The 20972-nt window shown below is 42.1% G+C and overlaps 1 protein-coding gene across 2 annotated transcripts; it reads left to right on the forward strand.

The window, feature by feature from the left end:
- The first annotated feature begins 251 nt into the window (after positions 1–251).
- On the forward strand, positions 252–20719 carry LOC114691963 (cell cycle control protein 50C). 2 transcript variants are annotated; one of them, XM_037209676.1, is made up of 8 exons: positions 252–363; positions 2066–2264; positions 5270–5380; positions 8889–8990; positions 9828–9966; positions 10398–10538; positions 16692–16901; positions 20253–20719. In XM_037209676.1, the coding sequence occupies exons 1-8, from the start codon at positions 284–286 to the stop codon at positions 20435–20437; spliced, it is 1167 nt and encodes a 388-aa protein (XP_037065571.1). In that variant the 5' UTR covers positions 252–283; the 3' UTR covers positions 20438–20719. The 2 variants fall into 2 exon arrangements, with proteins under 2 accessions (XP_037065571.1, XP_028723389.1); XM_028867556.2 differs by having other exon boundaries at positions 253–363; positions 9879–9966.
- Positions 20720–20972: the final 253 nt, after the last annotated feature.

Genomic DNA, 20972 nt, shown 5'->3' on the forward strand with positions numbered 1-20972 from the left:
AAGATCAAAAGTTTAGAAAAGAGAGTGAATATATAATGTGTACCTGGTACCAAGTACTACTTGGCTGAACCACATGGTGCCAGATAGTGAGGCATTATTCTGTGAGGTTGTCTATGGTAAGAGTACCATTTAAATCATCAGACTTAATTGAATCAGATTGCCCTCCATTATGTGAGTGGGATTCACCGCCCCCCCCCTTTAAGACCTGCCCAGAACTGAAGGCTGAGTTCCCCCACCCCCAACTAACAGAATTCTAACTGAAAAACTGACTCTTCCTAAGGTTATGCCAGTCTGTTGGTCTTCAGAACTCAACTGGGACACTGACTGGACTCTGCAGGTTTTGGACTTAGCCTCTGAAATTGTGTGAGACAATTCTTTATAATATATACTTAGGTGTCTGTGGATTTGATTTTCTGGAGAGGCACGATTAACAACTACCCATGAAGCTTTTTTAAGTTTGCCATCTTGTTTTATTAGAAGGCTAAGAAATACTGTTCTTAATGCTCTGTTACAGAAATAACTCTTTCATTGAGCATTATCTGCTCCAGCATTGGAGCAGGACCTTAAGTCACAAACGTGCCTGGTGTCTTGTGGGACAGTTGTATACAGATTAACCTTGTAGTCTGTGGCTGCTCTTTAAACCCAAGCCCTTAGCCATGTTCATTTAGCAAAACAACCAGTGGATGCTAACGGTGTCCGCTGACACCTCACTCACGCCCTCTGGTAGGTGACAGCAACAGTTCGTCTAGTCACCACTTGCAGATCAGATTCAAATGGCATGCTGAAATCTCCCATTGGTGATTTTCTTTTTGTTTGTCTGTTTTGCAAGTATAAAGACCGATTCTAAATTGGAAACCTCCTACTGTATATATTTGCATTTACTTGATATTCTCTTAAATCAGGTCCATTTGTCATTGACACACCATGGCTTCTTTATAAAATTCAAAGTCTGCGTAAAGGAATATTTATTAAGTTGTTAACGGCCAAGGGAGAAAACCCTCAAACCAGAGCTAATACCATATTGCAAGGCTGAACGTCTGATGACGCTTCACTAACCTCTAAAGGATAGATTTGAGAGAGGCTAAGGGGAGCCTTTTTCTTTCAAGGTTTTTATTTTTATTTTATATGTATGAGTATATTGCCTGAAATCATGTGCAGGAGTATTTTGTCTGAGGCTGAATTATGAGTATTCTGTCTGTGCACTATGTGCATGCAATGCCTGAGGAGGCCAGAAGAGGGTATTGGATCCTTTGGGTCTGGAATTAAAGACACTTGTGAATTACCCTATGGGTGCTGGGAATCGAGCTTGGGTCCTCAGGAAGAGCAGCCAGTGCTTTTAACCATTGAGCCATCTCTCCAGCCCCAAGAGGAAATGTTGTCATCTACATTTTCTGTCTGGTTCTTTCTTATGTATGAGAGAGAGAGAGAGAGAGAGAGAGAGAGAGAGAGAGAGAGAGAGAGAGAGAGAGAGAGAGAAGAGAGAGAAGAGAGAGAGAGAAAGAAAGTAAGTAAGTAAGTAGAAAGCTAGTGACATTAAATACATGCACCTACATTCTGCAAATTCCTGCGTTTCTCCTTTCTCCCTCACAAATGGCAGAGCTAGCTGTATTGGTCTCAGAGTATTTTCCCAACTTAGTTCATATTTGTGTTAGGCAATAGCCATATTTGGGGAAAAGCTGATAGCCCTAACTTCAATTGTATTAATCACCAAAGATTTACACAAGTTCATAAAGATACACTTAGGAAGCTTTTGCCTCGACTTAGCCAACAAACCTCAGAAACTTCTCATAACAACTGCTTATGAGCGTGAGCAGTTGGTTTTTTACCGACACGGAGGCCAACTCTCTTAGGCATGGCGTTTAATACAACAGGCTTACTGAACTGAGATCAAGTGCACCCAGCCGTGATTGGAGAGAGCTGTGCTTACTGCAGGTAGCAGGTCTGCCTAGAGAACAAAACAGAACTTTACAACTTCATGTCATTCTTCATGTAGCATTAGCATCATGTGATAGGACTACAAGTATGAATGTTCTAAATGTCCCTAAAGTATGTGAGTCACCCACAGGACCAAAATGGAGATGATGCCCCAGTATGACCTGTCCAGAATGCCAGAAAACACAGCCCTGAAGCAGCAAACGTTGCCTGCCCACCAGCTAGATTTATCTGCCTCGGTGGTCCTCTCTATCTTTTTTGCCACAGGAGGATTCTGCCTCTGTATGGGCATCATCCTTCTACTGTCTGCAAAGAGCACCAAGGAAATCGAGGTTTGTTGTGGTTTGTGCTTTTAATTTCCAATTAAATTGGTTGCTTTTAATTAGTTGCTCAGTTTGGGACTATAAATGGGAGCAGTCACTTTAAGAAGATAGCCCCTCACTGGGAAACTAGGTATGACTGGATCCACGCAACTTTGGGCTGGCAGGGATGCAGATGGGAAAAGAGCCCTTTGTGTTGACATCATTCATTCTTGCTGTCACACTGATCACCTACAGCCATATTTACGTACAAAAGCCTGCCCAAGTTAGGTAATCTTGGAGAAGTGAGCAAGCAACAAACAGAGGCAGAAGGGGAGGATCAAGTTCAAAAGCCCTCCAGACCCCAGTAATCCATATGTTAATGAGCCCAGAGCCAAAAATAAAGATCTGGGGTTTTTTTTTAAGCATATGAGCTTTTAAATGTTATTCTTGTGTAGTTAAGGTGTCATGGTTGTAATAGTTTACTGGGCACAGTGAGTTGTTTTAGTACATGTTTACAAATGCATGCTGAGCAAACCAAGGGAATTGCCATTTCCCTCTCCTTGCTTTCTTTATGATTAGATTCTAGCTCCTCTCTTCTAGATAGCTATGAAATATACAGGAAGTTACTACGAGCCATAGATACACTACTGTCCTGTGGAGCACAAGGATTATCCTGTCTGTGTTTGGGTCACCTCAGTCAGCCTCATCCCTCCTCCCACTGCCCCCCCTTCCTCAGCTCTGGCTACTCTTCTCCTGTACACGAACTGTTTAAGCTTCCGTACACAAATGACAGCGTGCAATATCAGTTGTTCTAATGGCCTCCATAGCTGTTCATTTTGCTGCAAATGACAAGGTTTTGTCTTTATGACCAAATAATGTTCCATTATAGATATGATACACTATGTTGTCTGTATTCATCTGTCGCTGGACAATTAGATTGAGATCAATTCCATAATATTATGAATAGAACTGCAAACAATTGTGGGAATATGGGTATCTTTTTTTTTATTTTTTTATTTTTGGTTTTTCAAGACAGGGTTTCTCTGTGTAGCTTTGCGCCTTTCCTGGAACTCACTTGGTAGCCCAGGCTGGCCTTGAACTCACAGAGATCCACCTGCCTCTGCCTCCGAAGTGCTAGGATTAAAGGTGTGCACCACCACCACCCGGCAGGGTATCTTTTTAATGTGCTAAATTGCATTGTCTTTAGCTATATACCCAATGAGAGGAATCACTCTCTACAAGTCACTTTAAGTATGAATGACACCTCTCAAATTCTATGAATAGCAGACTACAATCTTTGCTCTGTTTTTATCTAAAGGTTTACAAGTTCAGCTGAACACTGAATTGCAAAATACTGTCATTGTGTACCTAGTATATTGGGGATATGTGTTTCTCACTAAAATTCTTAAAGGTAGAAAGCATCAGAGATACCATCTAATCAAAAACTGTGTGGTCATGAAACATTTCTTCTAATTCTATGTTTCTACACCGAGGAATGGAATCTATGAAATAAAGTGCATTCCAGTATGACATCTCTGGTAGATAAACTGTTCTACCAAATATGCTGATGATCAAAATTTAGGGTCCTAGAGGTCAAATATAATCCTCCAGTCAAAAGAGGACCTTGGCCACACTGGAGCCCCAGTTCCCTTGGTGTGGTTCAGTGTGCTGTCTGTGCTTGCTCTTGACTGGCATTCTGTCCTGTTCTTCAACGCTCTTTATAAGCTGAAGTATGGTTCCACAACCAGAAATGGAATAGTTTTCTCAGAGTAATTCTCCACACGCTGTGGGTGTGGAGAATGGTGACTTAGAGCTCTTTAATATTCCCCTTCGCTTTTCTGTTTTAACTCTAAGGGACTTCACAAAGACTCGGTATTCCTTTTTTCCTGTCAGTCTTCTCTCCAAAAAAAATCCTACATTCTGGGGACTTGTCCTGGAGGAGGTGGGAATGGAGGGTGGGCTGGGGTAAGGGGGGCGTGGAGGGGGAGAATAGGGAACCATGCTATATGTAGAATTGAATGGTATTGTAAAATAAAAAATATATATCACAAAAAAAGACTATAAAGCAAAAAAAAAAAAAAAAAGCTTCCCTCAAATAAGTCCAGATGTGACTGATAATAATATACCAGGTTCTGATAAAAAAAAAAAAAAATCCTACATTCTACTGGCACCTTATCAGAGAAAAGGCCACTTCCTTGCTTCTCTGAGCTACCACTCGCCCAGAATCCTCTGATTGCTCTTTCTTCATCATAGACAGGGAAGCAGAAGCCGCCCACAGGATTGGGAAGCACGCGGTTCCTGGTCCCCCCAGCCCCTACCCCGTCTCTGAACCTTGCCTCCCACTGCCTTCCAGCTTCATCCTCCCAGAACTGAGTGTGGAGCGCCTTGCCAGAGCACACAGGCGTCACTCGCTTGGGACACTTGACTCTTTTTTTTTTTTTTTTTTTTAAAGAGTTTATTATATAATTTTTCCACAGAATTTAACTTTCAAAAGGCAGAACACATCACTTTCTCAAGCTGAGAATTATTGCACATACATCAATAATCTTCTTTGGAAATACTGTTTTCCTGCTTTGTCACTTTCAGTAACTTCCTCCAGATGACGTGTGAGGTAATTAATCCGAATATTTTCCATAGAAAAAAATGGAAACTAGAGAGTGAGTTTCCTGTAAAGGTGATTAGGCTCGGCCTGGAAGCACGGTTTTCGTGAATCACCGGCTAATGCCTTCCTAGCAGCCCCTACTCAGGACTGAGGGAAAGTGGCTTCCTCCCAACCAATCACAGAAGTGTGCAACAGAGATATGGAGTTCCCAGCCAGTGGCAAAGTGCCTCCTGGCGACCCAGTGGAAGACTTGTAAGAAGGCCTCCCCACAAGCACCCCAGAAAAGAACACCCACACTGCAGGCTCTCCCCTAGCCACACCACGGGCTCCATCTCCAAAAAAATTGAAGACTTTGGAGAGGCTGGGACATGGAATTTTCAGATATGGGTTCATCTAACCTCTACATGAATTATTGTGTTTCTCTGCCTGACAGATTAATTACACAAATATATGTGCCAATTGTGCTCAGCTACGGGAAGATAGCTCAAATTTTGACAAAGAATGCACTTGCTCTGTTCCCTTTTACCTTCCAGAGAAAATGGAGGTGAGTTCAATTCACTCCGTACTGATGGACCTCCGCATGTTTCTGCGTGTTGTTTTTGCACTTTCCATCAAAGGTTTTCCAAAAAACTGAAAGGTTTAAGAAATAAAGCAAGGTAGAAATGATAAGTCTTGAGTCCATGACTCTACAACCTCAGAATGTCTTTTGTGTTGTTATACTGTTGCTTTTTTTTTTGTTTGTTTCTAAAGATTTCTAAAGCCTCAAGATTCTATTTTTAATTTATTTATTTTACATCCTGACCACAGTTTCCCCTCTCTCCTTTCTTCCCATTCCCTCTCCATACTCACTCCCCAATCCACTCTTCCTGTTTCTATTCAGAAAGGGACGGCCATAGATATCAACAAAGCATGGCATATCAAGTTACCATAAGACTAAGCACTTCCCCTTGTATTTAAACTAGGCAAGGCAATGCAGTGTAAGGAATAGGTTCTCAAGAGCTAGCCAAAGCATTAGGGACAGAACCTGCTCTCATTGTTATGAGTTCCACAAATAGACCAAGCTATACAACTGTCACATATTTGTAGACAGGTCAGTCCCATGCAGACTTCCTGATTGTTGGTTCAGACTCTATGAATTCTTATGAGCAAGGTTAGTTGATTCTGTGGGTTTTCTTGTGATGTCCTTGAATCCTCTGGCTCCTATAATCCTTCCTCCCTCTCTCCAGCAGGATTTCCCAAGTTTATCCTAATGTTTGGCTGTGGGTCTCTGTGTCTGTTTCCATCAGTTACTGGATGAAGGCTCTCTGATGACAACCGGGGTAGTCACCGATCTCATCATAGGAGATGGCCAGTTCAGTTCACTATTGCTAGGTGTCTTAGCTGGGGTCACCCTTGTAGGTTTGTGGGAGTTTCCCTTGCATCAGGTTTCTACCTGTCTCTGAAAAGCCCACCCCCCCCCCAACCTCAAGATTCTTAACTTTCCAACATGATTTATATGATCAATCACACAGGTTGTATTATAAATATGTGTGTGGACAGGGCTATAGAATTTACTACATTTAGCACCTCGTGTTAAGTGAAATCATTAATGGACTGAGAAGTTACACAGTTTGGCTAAGGTCACACGTTAAGGTAGTGTCAAAAGTTTTGCCTGGCGGACTTCTCCGTGGATTCTCCTACCCCAAGTTATCTTACCAGTGCAGTTGCTGGATCCGGAGGCTCTCAGCATGGCTCACTGCCAGTGTGAGGAATGCCAAGAAATACAAAGAGAAACCCCTGCTGTTGGGTTGATTAAATTATCTCCTGTGACTACAGATTCTAGGGAGATTCGGTAAAGAAACTTCCCAGATCAGGAGGAGGCAAAGAGAGCTGTCCATCCTGACCTTTAGGGAAGAGGAAGGGAAGGGAGAAGTGAATGGATTTTTCAGGAGATGATGATGACTTGGGTTTGAAACCAGCTAAATGAGCTGTAAGCCCTAAGGTGGGTGCTCAGTGGAGAGACAGAGAGAAAACTAGCCTGTACCTGGATTCCTATGTATAGTGACATTCTGAAGGAAAGAAGGGAACCAGGTCTTTGTAGGGGACACTGAGAGGAAGGGGTGTAGAATGTAGAGCACAGGATGGACATTTGAAATATCTTTGAGAATAAGAATAAAATACATTTTTCATTTGAGTCTTGACTGTTAGGTAAAACCATGGAGGCATAAAAATCTCTTCTCAGCGCTTCATGCAGGGAGTGTAGCTGAGGGGTGGTCCTAGCTCTGTGCCCAAGGGCCAGGCTTCCAGGGGATCTTATGAGCCACTGGCTGATCACAGCAGTAACTAAGGTAGGCTCTCCCCAGAAGAGAAGCGTCCTGTGAGGCATCATCGCATAAGCCTTCCTGTCAGCTTGCTGAACGGTCTTGAGAAATACTGCAGCCTGCGACTTCCCTTGCTCTCGTTCTTGACCTTCTTCTAGCCCTCAAGTCCATCCATACTTCCTGAATTCCCCCTCTCCTCCTTTCCCTCTTGAAGGCTCAGAATATTTAAATTTTTGAAGGAAGAAAAATCCCAAAGAGAAAACCTAGGATCAGTTCCCGCCTATCTGCGCTCTTAGGGAAAGCACAGAACTTGCCGCTAAGTTAATGACATTCTTCACCAGAGCCCGAGCACGGGGAGTTTCTAGTCTCCTGCCTCCCATGTGCCCAGCCTGCATATTCACCTGCAGATGCTTGGTGACTCCAGTTCTAAGTCCCATCCCCTGGATTTGAAACTGTATTCATGGCTCTGGGTGCTTACAGCAATGCAACACGCAAAATGTTTGGTGTGGTATGTTTGTCCTCCCCCAATGAAGCATCAAAACAGCTTCTGAGATGAGAGAGAGAACAGCGGCTACCAAATGGCTGTGTGCAGCTTCAGCTCAGTGCAAAGACAAGCCCTGGGTCCCTCCCACTGAGCAACACACACAAACCCCCAGTCAACCTTGCCAGTCAGCACCTCCTTCAGGTCATCCCATGGCAACTACCCCACAAACTCAGAATCCAGCTCCATACAATCATCCTATCCTAGCAAGGTTGTTCATCTAAAACCAAGCCCTCACTGAGACCCTCAGCATGCCGGCCCTCATCCATGCCAAAACGTGCCCAGTACTACCATCCACCCAACTGCTCCTAGACTGCCAGTTGGTACAAGGAGACAGCACCACAGACAAGAGGTCCCTAACCTACAGCGGCTGCTGTGGCTATTCTGCCGTCTCACTATGCCACAGTATAAATTTACTGCATAGTCTCCAGCAACATCTTAATACATGGCCTGTTCTTCACATACAAGGTCATTAGCTTTTGACTGCTGTCCCACTCAAGAGCAACTGGCAAATATTGGACGAACAGCAGTCTCCTCTTAATCAAGTCGTGCACCCCACTCTTACTGGGAAAATCACTGGAATGTTGTTGGATATCAATTACTTAAACCGCTTCAGCTGCTTCAGTCCCTGTCTCTCCACTCTGAAGCTGATAAAAGTGATGGCGTTGTACCAGAACCTGCCACACCGAAGAAGCTGCCAGGAAAGCTTATCCCAGTGCTGCTGATGTTCCAGCTGTTTCAGATTGATTGGGGAACCCCCCCAAAAAAAAGAAAAACGTGTTCCGTCAAGAAAAAATACATAGATATTGCAATCTTGTAAATAGTTATTTTAAAAGTTTAGAACATGGTATACCAAGTATTTTCCTGGTATTGCCACAAAGAGACAAAATCCATAACTGCATTTATGCATGAAAATACACAGCCTAAAGCTGGGAATGGTAACGGCACACATCTTTAATCCCAGCACTCCAGAAGTAGAGGCAGGCAGATCTCCTAAGTTCAAGGCTGGAACCAGGACTATACAGTGAGACCCTGTCTCCAAACATTTTTTTTATTTTTGAGTTTCTAGTTTCTAAAAAGAAACTTTCAGTTCCCATCGTCGTTTTGTATACTGTTTCCTGTTTGTTTGTTTTTTTTTTTTAGGAGGTGTTGATGTTTATTAATATCCCAGTCAATTTATCTTATTTGCTTCTTATTTCTCTTCTATACAGGGTGACGTTTACATGTACTACAAATTGTATGGTTTCTATCAGAACCTCTATCGATATATTTTATCGAGAAGCAACAGTCAGCTGGTGGGGAAGGATATTTGGGTGAGACTCAGTCCCATCAGCATAACGTTCTCTTCTGTTTAAGCGGGGGGGGTTCTTCATTCTAAAAGACAGGAGTTGGGCAGGGCTCAGAATCTAGGTTTTTGAAGATAGAAATGTTCGCTTCATTCTTAAAGTGAAGGAGCTGAGCATTTTAGATAAATATTATCAGGAGTGAGCACTGACCCCCTTTAAAGCAGTTAGTGTGGGTGCTAGCCATCGGAGTAGCGATCCTGTGTTCTGAGAGACCTTGGTGTCCGCTTGATTCACTTGCTAACCATGTTCGCCTTTTTATAACTGAGGTCCTTGATCCATCCTACTTAAAGGAAATTTGCTTTAATAAAAGCCTTTGGTTTAACGGGGTATAAAAGCCTAGGTGTAACCTAGGATTGTGTGATTATCCTCAGTAGTTCCTATATGTTAATGAGAGAAGCTAGCTGGATTGTTATTTCATCCTTATGGAAGTGATAACCTAAACATGTTTAGCAAGCAGTTCCTATGAAGTCATCTAGCTATGGATTCTGGCCCGAATACTCTTCTGAATATGGTACACTTTCACAAAAAGATTTTTAGAAGTGTTCCCATGTAGACTTAATGTGATACTAAGCATAACAAGGTAAAAATTTTTTCTGCAAATAGTTTTGGCATGCTCTGTGTTATTAAAAAGGAAATAAAATACCTAGACATCCGTATGCACATATATCTCTAAAGACTGAACATATTCTATAGTCTAAGTGAGCCAGAAAACCTGAGGAAAACAGGTAGCAGTCCAAAATCCTTGCCCATGCCAACACACTAATAAGGGTTGATACACATGGCCAGTGTTCTCTTTTTCAATAGTCTGAGAGTTTGCCAAAAGCACTTCTCATTGATACATCATCTTGCACACAGGACGTTAAGAACTGTTCTCCATTCCAATTGTCCCAAAACGGCACTCCCATTATTCCTTGTGGTGCGATCGCCAACAGCATATTCAACGGTAGGTGACTTTTCCCCTATCTCTTTCATAAGTGTGTAACCACCTCAATATCCAGGATATTACCCGGGCAGCTGAGTGGCTGGTTTTATTTGCTTGTTTAACACCAAGTATTTTATACAGAATAAGCCAGAACACTGATATATGGTGTTTCATTTGTAAATAACTTCTCCCTTGCCAGCAATCTGAAGGAACAGTCAGAGAACACAATTAAATGGAGCCAAAGAATATTTTTCAATAATTGGCTCAATGTTGGTTAAAGAAAAAATGATCTCATGATTAAACATCTATGGCATGTAGGCATGTTGAGTGTCTGCAAACAAACAAAAAAAAAAAAAACCTAATTTGTTTTTTGACTGGGTCTGGGTTTGCATTTTGAAAGATGGCAAAATGGCTACCTAACATCTCTACTATAATTTTAAATTTCCTTTCAGATACCATAACTCTTTCATACAACCTCAATTCGTCTATAAATATAGAAGTCCCAATGCTAAAGAGAGGGCTTACATGGTGGACAGATAAGTATGTCAAATTTCGGAATCCAACAGCCAGTGATCTTGCTAGTGCATTTGCAGGTAAGATCCAGACAGTTATTCAATAGAGCTCCCCCCACCCCTATTTTTGGAGACAGGGTCTCTCTATATAGCCCTGACTGTTCTGAACTCACTGTGTATACCAGACTACTGCAGAACTCAGAAATCTGCCTGCCTCTGCCTCCAGAGTGCTTAGATTAAAGGTGTGTGCCTGGTTCCCTATTTTTATAACTCTCTCTCTCTCTCTCTCTCTCTCTCTCTCTCTCTCTCTCTCTCTCTGTGTGTGTGTGTGTGTGTGTGTGTGTGTGTGTGTGTGGTGTGTGTGTGTGTGTGTGTGTGTGTGTGTGTGTGTGTAAGATCCCACAGGGCTTCTTTTTTTATTTCTTTGATTCCTGTTGCCCTCACGTTCCCCATCCTGGGCATCTCCATGGTTTATATGAAATAATTGGTTCTGTGTTTTGTTCAAATTAACCATTAAGAAAAAGTTGCTGGGTGGTGGTGGTGGTGGTGGTGGTGGTGGTGGTGGTGGTGGTGGCGCACACCTTTAATCCCAGCACTCGGGAGGCAGAGCCAGGCGGATCTTTATGAGTTCGAGGCCAGCCTGGTCTACAGAGAGAGATCCAGGAAAGGCACAAAGCTACACAGAGAAACCCTGTCTCGAAAAAAAGAGAGAGAGAGAGAGAGAGAGAGAGAGAGAGAGAGGGAGGGAGGGAGGGAGGGAGGGAGGGAGGGAGGGAGGGAGGGAGGAAGGAAGGAAGGAAGGAAGGAAGGAAGGAAGGAAGGAAGGAAGAAAAAGTAAATGTTTTAGGAAACTCATGTTTAAGCTACAATTTATCATGAAACTGGACACATTTTTTAGTGGTTTTTGAGACAAGATTTCTCTGTGTAGCCCTGACTGCCCTGAAACTAGCTCTGTAGACCAGGCTGGCCTCAAACTCAAAGATCTGTCCCTTTCTGCCTCCAGAGTGCTTGGATTGAAGGTATGCACTACCATGCCCAGCTTCAGTTGGATACATTTTTAAAACAAAAATGACTATCTAATTATTTGAAATTTTCATTTATTGATTAATAAATTGACGTAATATTGATGGACCTATAAAACAATTCTACTCAAATCTACTTTAAATTTTTAAAATTTACTTTCAACAATGCTGGTTTTCAAAAATTAAAATATATAAATGCATATTAAATATCCTTTGAAATATTTGCTTTAGTTATTATCAAAACAGTAAAGATAATACAGAATAATTTTCCTGGATACCCATTCACATGCTTAATTGGTTTCTTGGCCGTATGTGTTATGGCCTTATTATTTTTAATTATTTCAAAAATTGCCTGCAACTTTAAAAGACGAATTCTGTAGCTAATCAATTTGAGATTTTTCAGCACCTTTAAATGAGTCTTCTCTTTTGATTCTGAGTAAATATCATCTCCATAGTCATAGTCAATTTTGTTAAATGGGGTAGTGTCTTTGTTAGGGTTTCTATTGCTGGGCCAAAACACCATGCCCAGAAAGCAGGTTGGGGAGGAAAGGGATTATTTGGCTTACACTTCAGCATTGCTGTTCATCACTGGAGGAAGTCAAGACAGGAACTCACACAGGGCAGGATCCCGGAGGTAGGAGCTGATGCAGAGGCCGTGGAGGGGTGCTCTTACCGGCTTGCTTCCCATGGCTTGCTCAGCCCACCTTCATATGGAACCCAGAACTAACAGCCCAGGGATGGCACCACCTACGATGGGCTGTGCCCTCCCTCATTGGTCACTGCACGAGAAAATGCCTTACAGCTGGATCTCATGGAGGTGTTTCTCAGCTGAGGCTGCTTCCTCTCTGCTGACTGGTTTGTGTGGAGTTAGCATACAAAACCAGGCAGCACAGTGGAGAATGTGAATTTTTATTTCATTGTAGTGAAATATGCTAGTATTTTAATCCAAATATTTTCATAGGCATTTTTTACTCCACGGTTTTTTTTTTTGTTGTTTTGTTTTGTTTTGTTTTTTTATGTATCATGAAGTTTAGACGCTACAGTATAAATCCTGGACTTTCTCAATATCACTTTATTCTGGCACAGAAATTTTTTTAACCAAAAGAAGAGTGCTACCAATAGTCTTTATAAAAGTCAAAATAACCTGAGGCATAATTATAAAATTCAAAAATTGAATCTTATTTTGAACAATCATTATGTAATATGCTCAGTTATTCCTTTGCTGTCACCTGAGTAACTTTTAATGTTTCTTTGTTTGGAAGCTTAGTTTTCCATAAGTATTGCTCACAAAGTCTTCACAACCTAACATTTCTGACATTACCTATGTTGCATACTTTAAAAAAAAGTTTTCAATTGTCTTGCACAAAATGCAACCCTAAATTAAAGGACTCATTAAAAAACAAAAAAGTTGGGGATCACTGTAGACCACAACATGAGTTCTTGATAGGCAAAAGCCTTCCTTAAAGTTTGAGGCATTCCAAAAATTCTCTTCAGTGATATGCCTGCTGACATATGTATCTGCCTGTCACACGTGTCTGAGTGTTTTGCAACTTTTTTGTCAATATAGAAAAAATACTTCTTTGTGCAGCTGACACTCTTGGTGAGTAAGGTGTTGTAGCATTAATGAGCACTACTGTGATTTAGGCGTGCGTGCACCACACCAGTTTAAGGGCATCTCCTCTCTGTTGCTTTCTCTACTTGCTCAGGGAATTAGCTTCACTCTGGGGTGCTGCTCCACCAAATTTGCACTTCTTTTATTACTGCAAAAGCAAACAATTTAAACTTGATTGTTGGAGTTCTTAACTGAGTTTATAGTAACATCTATAATAAACGCCAGATTTTTATCTTCATGATTGACTTTCTAAAAGCTTTGCTATGATTCTATGAGGAATTAAACCCAAGGGTTTATTATTGCCTGAATTTTCCTGTCTGAAGACATTCACATAAAACTAGCTTCATTTAACTAACTGTTCACAGTTCTTTAGTGCTGATGAAGTTAACACATTAAGATCTCTTCTTTGGCTATGAAAAAAAAAATTTAAGTAAAAACCTAGGGCGAGAGAGAGAGAGAGAGAGAGAGAGAGAGAGAGAGAGAGAGAGAGAGAGAGAGAGAAGTAGTTTAAAGTGCTTGCTGCAGCATGCGGGTCTGAGTTCAGATCCCTGGTATCTGCATAAAAAGCTGGATATGGCAATGCACACTTGTGACCCTAGTCCTGGGGCAGGGAACTGGAGAAACAGGTAAATCCCTGAAGCCCCTAGCCAGCCAGTTTAACCAACTGGCATACCCTAGGTTTAGGTGAGACCCTATCTCAAAAAGCTATGCACGTTGACTGACACCCAGTGTTTATTATGAGCGTGCACACAGGCACACCTTCACACACACACACACACACACACACACACACACACACACACACACACACTGAAACTAGGTAGGCTATGTACACTGCCCATCCCAGCACTCAGGAATGTGGGAAAGGACTTTGTATCAAAAAACTATATAAACAACCACAACAACAAAATGAAAATAAAAATAAATCTATTTATTTCTTATTTTCTGGAAACAGGATCTTATAGTCTCACTCTGGCAGGCCTTGGACTCACGGAGACCCTCCTGACCCTGCCTACTGAGCACTGGGTCTGAAGGTTTATGCCACCACACCCAGCTCCATTTAATCTTAATGAAGCCATGCTCCCAGAAAGATATATAAATGGACTTTCTGTAGGAGTTAAACCATTGTCTGGATACAGTCTTTAGTCACAAACTTTTGAAATAAGTTTAGATGTTCTTCTGATTTACTTTTTTTTTTTATTTTCACATGGTCATTAACATCATTGTGGTTGCTGTGGTGGGATGATGTCAACCAAACTGAGTCATTTTCAGCAACTTTAAGAAAATACACTTAATGTTACATTAAACATGCATTCCAGTTTTTAGCTCTTCACAGCTAAAAGGATTTATTATAAAAATAAAAATCTGATACCTAGTCATAGCTAGTGTTCTGTTCAGGCCATATCATAAAGTGGCCGTCGAGAGTGCACACGCTTCTCAGCTGGACTGCTCAGCATCCATTTCCTACAGAGGCATCAGGAGCACATAACTAGATCTGCTGTTGCCTACACTCCAACCCCGAATACCACCCCCCTGAGTTACAGCCCGGCAGCTTCACACATCTCATCGGCAAAGTCAGAAACTGCAGGCCTGCTAGCTGGAATGCTGAGCAGCTGGCAAGGCCTTAGAGCTACCTTCCGTCGTAGTTGGACTGAAAAAGACTCCGCTCATCTTTCAGACACAACCACAAGTTCAAGTAGTTGCCCCATTCACTGCACACGTACATCTCACACACTAGACAAGACCATGTCTAGGGCTCAGTGAAGTTACATGTGTACAGACTGTTTGCAATAAATACCAAATCACATGGACTCGTGGGCAGCAGACGTCAACTGGGGCTGCCCTGTGCTGCCTAGTCCCTGCATCTACACTTCAATCACTAGTTTTTCAAGGAACTTGACAACATTTTATTGCTTTGCCTTACCACAGTATCTGTAGGCCTATACTGTAGAGTCCTTGAGTTTCTCTTATCCTCTGTCATCCTTTGTTCTTGCCTCAAAGTGTTACCACATTATAGTCTGTGGGTTCCTTCAAAGATCTTACACAGTTTTTTTTTTAATCCTTGACCTTTGATACAAAGTAAACAATCAAGAAATGGTATTATTAAATGAATGAATAAATGAAAACAAATGACCCAAATTAACTTGAAAAATGAAGAAAGCTGATGTCTCAGACCAGACCATGCATCTGATACTATCCAGATATATGGGGAGTGGTGGGATTGGAAGGTGATAGGGAGGTCCTTTCTACAAGCAGTGTTCTGGCCCCAGTTGTCCCTGGCACACATCGCCTTGGGTCACGGTTACAAGACAAACTAGTAAGTAGCTGGGTTCTACAATGCAGGCCCCAAACACAGTTTTTTTTATTAGAATCAGTGACTGATGTCTTGGGAAAGGCCAAAATAGACAGGTTCCATGATATTTGCAGAGGAGGATTCTCCAGCACAGGATTATTTCCAGAGGAACATGTATAGTATAAACTACTCCAGTCGACTAATCATACCAGACTTAGTATAGCTTTGATAAGCATCTTAGCCTGTGCCTGGGGCGGCGGGGGGGGGTGGTGCGTTGTCTAGTAGAAGCAAATGGTCCCAGTTGGAGAAGAATGGTGTTCTGGTTATGGGATTTGTTGTTGTTATTGTTGTTGTTGCTGTTGTTGTTGCCGTCTTTGAGACAAGGTCTCACCGTATACCCTTGACTGACTAAGAACTCACAGAGTCACCTGTCTCTACTTCTCAGTGCTGGGATTAAAAGCATGTGACACTATACCCATCCAAGAGGCTTCTTATTTATCTTTTGAGTCCCCATAGGTAGAAGGACTAGCCATACTGTAGTAAGTCCCTCGCACAATTTACTATTGTTAATTAGCTATCTGAAATTCAACATGGATTCTATCAACTTTTGGCAGGCTGAATAAGACTGATCCCTTCATCAAGCATTAATTGATAATTGAATACCTGTTGCATTCCAGGTGCTGGAATAAATGATAGGGAACAGATGAGCGCGATTCTGTTTTCAAGGGTGCTTTGTAGAGTGGGAATATAAATGCTGTCAGCAGGAAATCAAAGCGTGAGAGTTGGGGCAAAGTCAGTGTATGGTCTCCTGACTTCATACAAGCCTGTGATTCCAATGCTGGCTACTTCTTCCCACTTTCTCTTCCTGTTTTGTTTTTTTTTGGAATTTATTTCTATTATCATGAGGTGAGAGTGGGTGGGTATAGGGATCAGGGAATGAGTATGCTATGGTGCATGTGCGGCAAGTCAGAAGACAACTTTTGAGAGCTGGTTCTCTTCTCCCACTGTGTGGGTTCCAGGGATTGAACTCGGGTCTTCAGTCGTGACAGCACTCTCCCTTACCACAGGAGCTATCTGCAGTATCTCTGACATCTCTTATAAACCCTGCAAAATTATCATACACTCTTTCTTAGAATGTTTTAAACCAATGTAACCAATATAATTAATGATCGCATATTAAACTTACACACTCATTCTTTTTTTAAAGTCAAATTTCTCCTTTGTTGTGGATGTAGTTCTTTCTCTAAAGAAAGCTAAAGGGAGAGCTGACTTTTCTCTACCATATTCTTCATCCCCCACTCCCACAGGAAGTGCAAAACCTCCGCATTGGGCCAAACCTATTTATGAACTAGATATAGATGACCCAGGAAACAATGGCTTCATCAATGAGGACCTCATTGTATGGATGCGGACAGCTGCCTTTCCCACTTTCAAAAAACTGTACCGCCGACTCAACCGTGTGCACAATTTTGTTGAGGGTTTACCTGCTGGTAACTACAGTTTCAACATATCCTATAGTATCCTTTATGCCGCTTCCGTTTCTCAGAGTGAAGGCAAAATCTGGCTGCTCATTGTTGAGTTCTTACATTCTGTTTCTGTCCTCCAGCCAAATATGTGTACCACTAAAAAACAATAGCCACTTTATAGTAATACACACAGAGGAGGAAAATGCTACCTCCTTGATTTGGGGGTGGGGAGGGGAGGTTCTATCTCAGGACTGACGTGTCAAGAGAAAAATATGCAAATTTTGTTTATATTGTAGTTTGGGACCCTCCCAAGAAATAGAGAGACCCAAAGAAGTGACTGCATGTATTTACACACTAGTTTTAAAGGAGTATCAATTATGGAAGAACTGCTGAGGGTTAGTTTAACCAAATTTGTCTTCACAGGTTGACTTCTGATGGTAAAGATATTTTTTTCCTTCCTTCCTTCCTTCCTTCCTTCCTTCCTTCCTTCCTTCCTTCCTTCCTTCCTTCCTTCCCTCCCTCCCTCCCTCCCTCCCTCCTTCCCTCCCTCCCTCCTTCCTTCCTTCCTTTCTTTCTTTCCTTCTGTGTTAGAGTCTCACTATGTAGCTCTGACTATCCTGGAACTCACTATGTAGACCAGGCTAACCTCAAATGCACAGAGATCTTCCTAGCAAGATCCTTCTGCCTCCCAAGCACTGAGATTAAAGGCATTTGTCCCCACACCTAGCAAAAAGTAATTCTAGTGTCAGAAGGCATGTTTCATCCCTGTCCATGTCCCTCTCCAAGAAGATGGAAGGTCAGCATGCCCTTTTTGCACTTGCTGATATTCAAGTACCTTAAGCCCAAATAATATGCTGACGTGGCATGTTTGGGGTTGATATGTCTTCTTCAGGTATCATCATCAACTATAACATCATCATATAAATGTGTCTGAATTATGTATTTAATGTCTTTTTTTTTAAAGGAACAACAGGCAGTAGCAATATCAGGTATGGAAATTGGAAAGGAGCATTTTTGTCCCCAAGAAAGACCAATGAACAGTAGATCTAGACATCTAAAGCAGTGAGGTGAAGCATGCCATACTGAGTAGGGTGAGATGGAGAATCAAAAAAATAAAGGGGGGGGGTAATAAGAAGTACATCTGGAAGGCAGACTGGAATAGCAGATGCTGACACAGACCATAGAACTTTTAGACAAAAGTGTGTTCGAGCAAGGGAGCCCCCATCTCCCCGACTCATCACCCCGAGAAATGAGAAGCTCTGTACTTGACCAAACCTACCTATGGGCTAGATAGAGACCTCCAGCAAACAACAGCTCCCTCAATGAAGACGTCATTGTGGATGTGGACAGCTTGCTGCAATCCAGGCCAGGAATGCTGTGAGCTCTGCACTGCAGATGTGTGCTCTTCCTCCCTTAGGGACAGAGTCTGCCAGTGGGAGTCCATGTCTTAGTGACAGGCATATGGGCCGAGTTAGGAGACATGTGTTCTAATAATGGATTATGATTTTTCCTCCTAATTTAAAGATACAAATGTGAGTCTGGATTTTAAAAAAAATGAAGTTTTAACTATAAAATGTAACCAAGTCTTATCTTTAAGCAGTCATATATTTCCATATAATTGATACTAACTGTGGTCTTCAGAGTTCATTTCCCTGAAGGAGGTAGATTCCTTAGCTAGGTTCTCACCCAGCTAAGCATCCAATTAGGCATCCATGCCAGGGTTACTGGCTGGGATTGTTCTAGAGGACACCCAGCAGGCCAGAGCTTCTCCACTGACTTGTCCACTTCCACAGTCTAACTCCCAGAGAGGTTCAATGAGAAATTCTTGTTTTCTTTTTCAATGCCAGGGATCAGACCCAGAACCGTAGGCACACTAAGCAAATGGTCCTCCACTGAACTATATGGCTAGTCCCGGGATAGAAAAGCCTTGACACAATGTGAAACGCATATGTCCACATGTGGTCCTGTGCCCTACCCCAGGAAATTTTTCTTTCTCCTAGAGCAGGTGTGTGGAACTCTCCCACAGGAGAGTAGGGGTGCTCCTCTATGAGGTCCCTGCTGACGTGACTCACATCTCTGCCTCGTCAACCTTTAGTTTTCTTTTTCGGTAGTTGCTTTAAAACAGATTGGATGTGCCTGGTGAGTGTTGTCTCTCAAGTTGAATCTCTTGAGACTTCCTGACTATCATAACAGTCAACTACACAGGAAACTGCAGAGGAAAAAACAAGATCAAAATGCTGCCTTCACCCCTTGCTACAATTTGGGTTGGGAGTGAGGAAAGGAAGCCACGTCCTACAAGGGAGACAGTCTTTCCTCTCCAGACATGCTCTCCTCTGTGACTGCTAACAGCCACTCTCGAATGCTGATCTCTCGATGGTGCTTGCACAAATTCAACCCGGAGTGTGAGCCCTCTGCTCACACTACCCCTGTGTGGCCTGGCTGAAGCCTAGACTGTAGCTAAAGGCTGAACTGTAGCAGTGCCTACCACTAAAGGGGAAAATGATGCCCTCTAGGTGAGGATAGGACACTCCCTTTCAAATGAACCAGGAGAGGACACAGGCAGGAAGATGAGGTAAGGCAGCGCCCAAGGACCAGGTGACAATGAAGAATTCCAGGATTAAAAAAAGAAACAGAGAACGTGTCTCTAACATGTTTGCTTGTGTCTTTAAATAGCATGTTGCCAAGAGATTGGAAGCCTTTTAAGAGCTTTGCTGGGAAATGCCTCTGTCCTCTGTGTTGCTATGAGAAGGCTTTGTTTGTTTATTAGTTTCATTTACAAAAGGCACCAGATGTTGAAAACCCTCAGGCCGCATGCATCATGAAGATGACATCATTCAAATGCTGCATAGCGAACCCACTTCAAACACTTTCTCACCAGCAACAGGGACACTGCCTTTGCAGAACCCTAACAAACCCGCCACCTTTAGCATTCTCACCAAAAACATTACACTGTCTATTCTGCTTTATTTATTATTCTTATTCTTCTTAAAAGAATTTTATCTGTGGGGTAGATTCGTGCTTTGGCCTGTTAAGGAACTTAGCCTCTCCGGAGTCTTCTGATTCGTGAAGAAAACTTTCGGCTTGCTGTGAACACTATTTATATTCTTTATGCTACTTTAGATTCGTCAAAGGCAGTTAGAGATCTGCTCCTTATCTAGCTGCTGGCAAATCATTCTGACCAATATACTTCAGCATCTCCTTTGTACACTATAGCTGTGTGGAGGGGACCCTTGTATTGACTAATTTTGTTCTAGCAAAATAGAGTACTAGTTGACTGTGTTGAAACATATGAATAACTATTTCATGTCTATGAAAAAGGTCAATTTTATATTAGTTAATGTAGTGTATTTGTATATGCCATGGTACCGATGAAAAATACTGAATCCTTAACAGATCTTCTAGATTTTCCAGTTACTGTGTTCCAGGGAGAAAAATCTGTGGTTCTTTCCACCCTGACATGGATCGGAGGAGGTGGCCTTTTCTTGGGGCTTACTTACACAGTGACAGGGGCATTGACATTGTTGGCCTCTTTCGCCATCCTGGCGATTTACTTGATGCTGAAAAGGAATAAAAAAAGTTTCCTGTAAGACTGAAGTCAAGGCTTGAAAAGAAGAATAGCAGAAGGCAGAAATGGACAACAAAGTAAAAGAACCAAAGATCTCTGGCAAAGCTGGAAATATTTCTGAGCTTTCTCAACAAGGGGTTACTGGATTGACTGAATCAAATATAATCCCAACTATGTGGATAAATAATGAGATTCCCAGAGTGGGGTGAAGAGAAGGAGGGAGGGGGAGGAAGAGGAGGGGGAGGAAAAATATGTGCAGTAAGATGTTCTTGGAATGAAGACAATAAATGATTTTTGAACTCTAGACCAAGTGTTAAGAATTTGAAGTTCTTGTACTTGAGAGAGGGTGAGTTCCCCAGGGGTCTGCCATTACAATAAGAGCAAGCAAGCCAGAACTGAGTCCTTCTAGCTGTCCAATTAGACTCGGTTTTCTGGCTGGATGAATTTATAGATTTTTTTTTTCAAAGCACAATTGTTGAGCTGAGCAATAGAACTGAGTTGCAACCAAGTTTTATGCCAAGAATAGACCAAGCAATGGTTACCTATGCCCTGAGTAT

Source organism: Peromyscus leucopus, chromosome 12 (assembly GCF_004664715.2).
Source record: "Peromyscus leucopus breed LL Stock chromosome 12, UCI_PerLeu_2.1, whole genome shotgun sequence".
In the NCBI taxonomy this organism is placed as follows: Eukaryota; Metazoa; Chordata; class Mammalia; order Rodentia; family Cricetidae; genus Peromyscus; species Peromyscus leucopus.

Coding starts and splice junctions, on each gene's coding strand:
- LOC114691963 (XM_037209676.1), top strand. CDS start 284: ATGCCAGTCTGTTGGTCTTCAGAACTCAACTGGGACACTGACTGGACT. Junction 364..2,065: donor GACTTAGCCTCTGAAATTGT/GTGAGACAATTC, acceptor AGTCACCCACAG/GACCAAAATGGAGATGATGC. Junction 2,265..5,269: donor AGAGCACCAAGGAAATCGAG/GTTTGTTGTGGT, acceptor TCTGCCTGACAG/ATTAATTACACAAATATATG.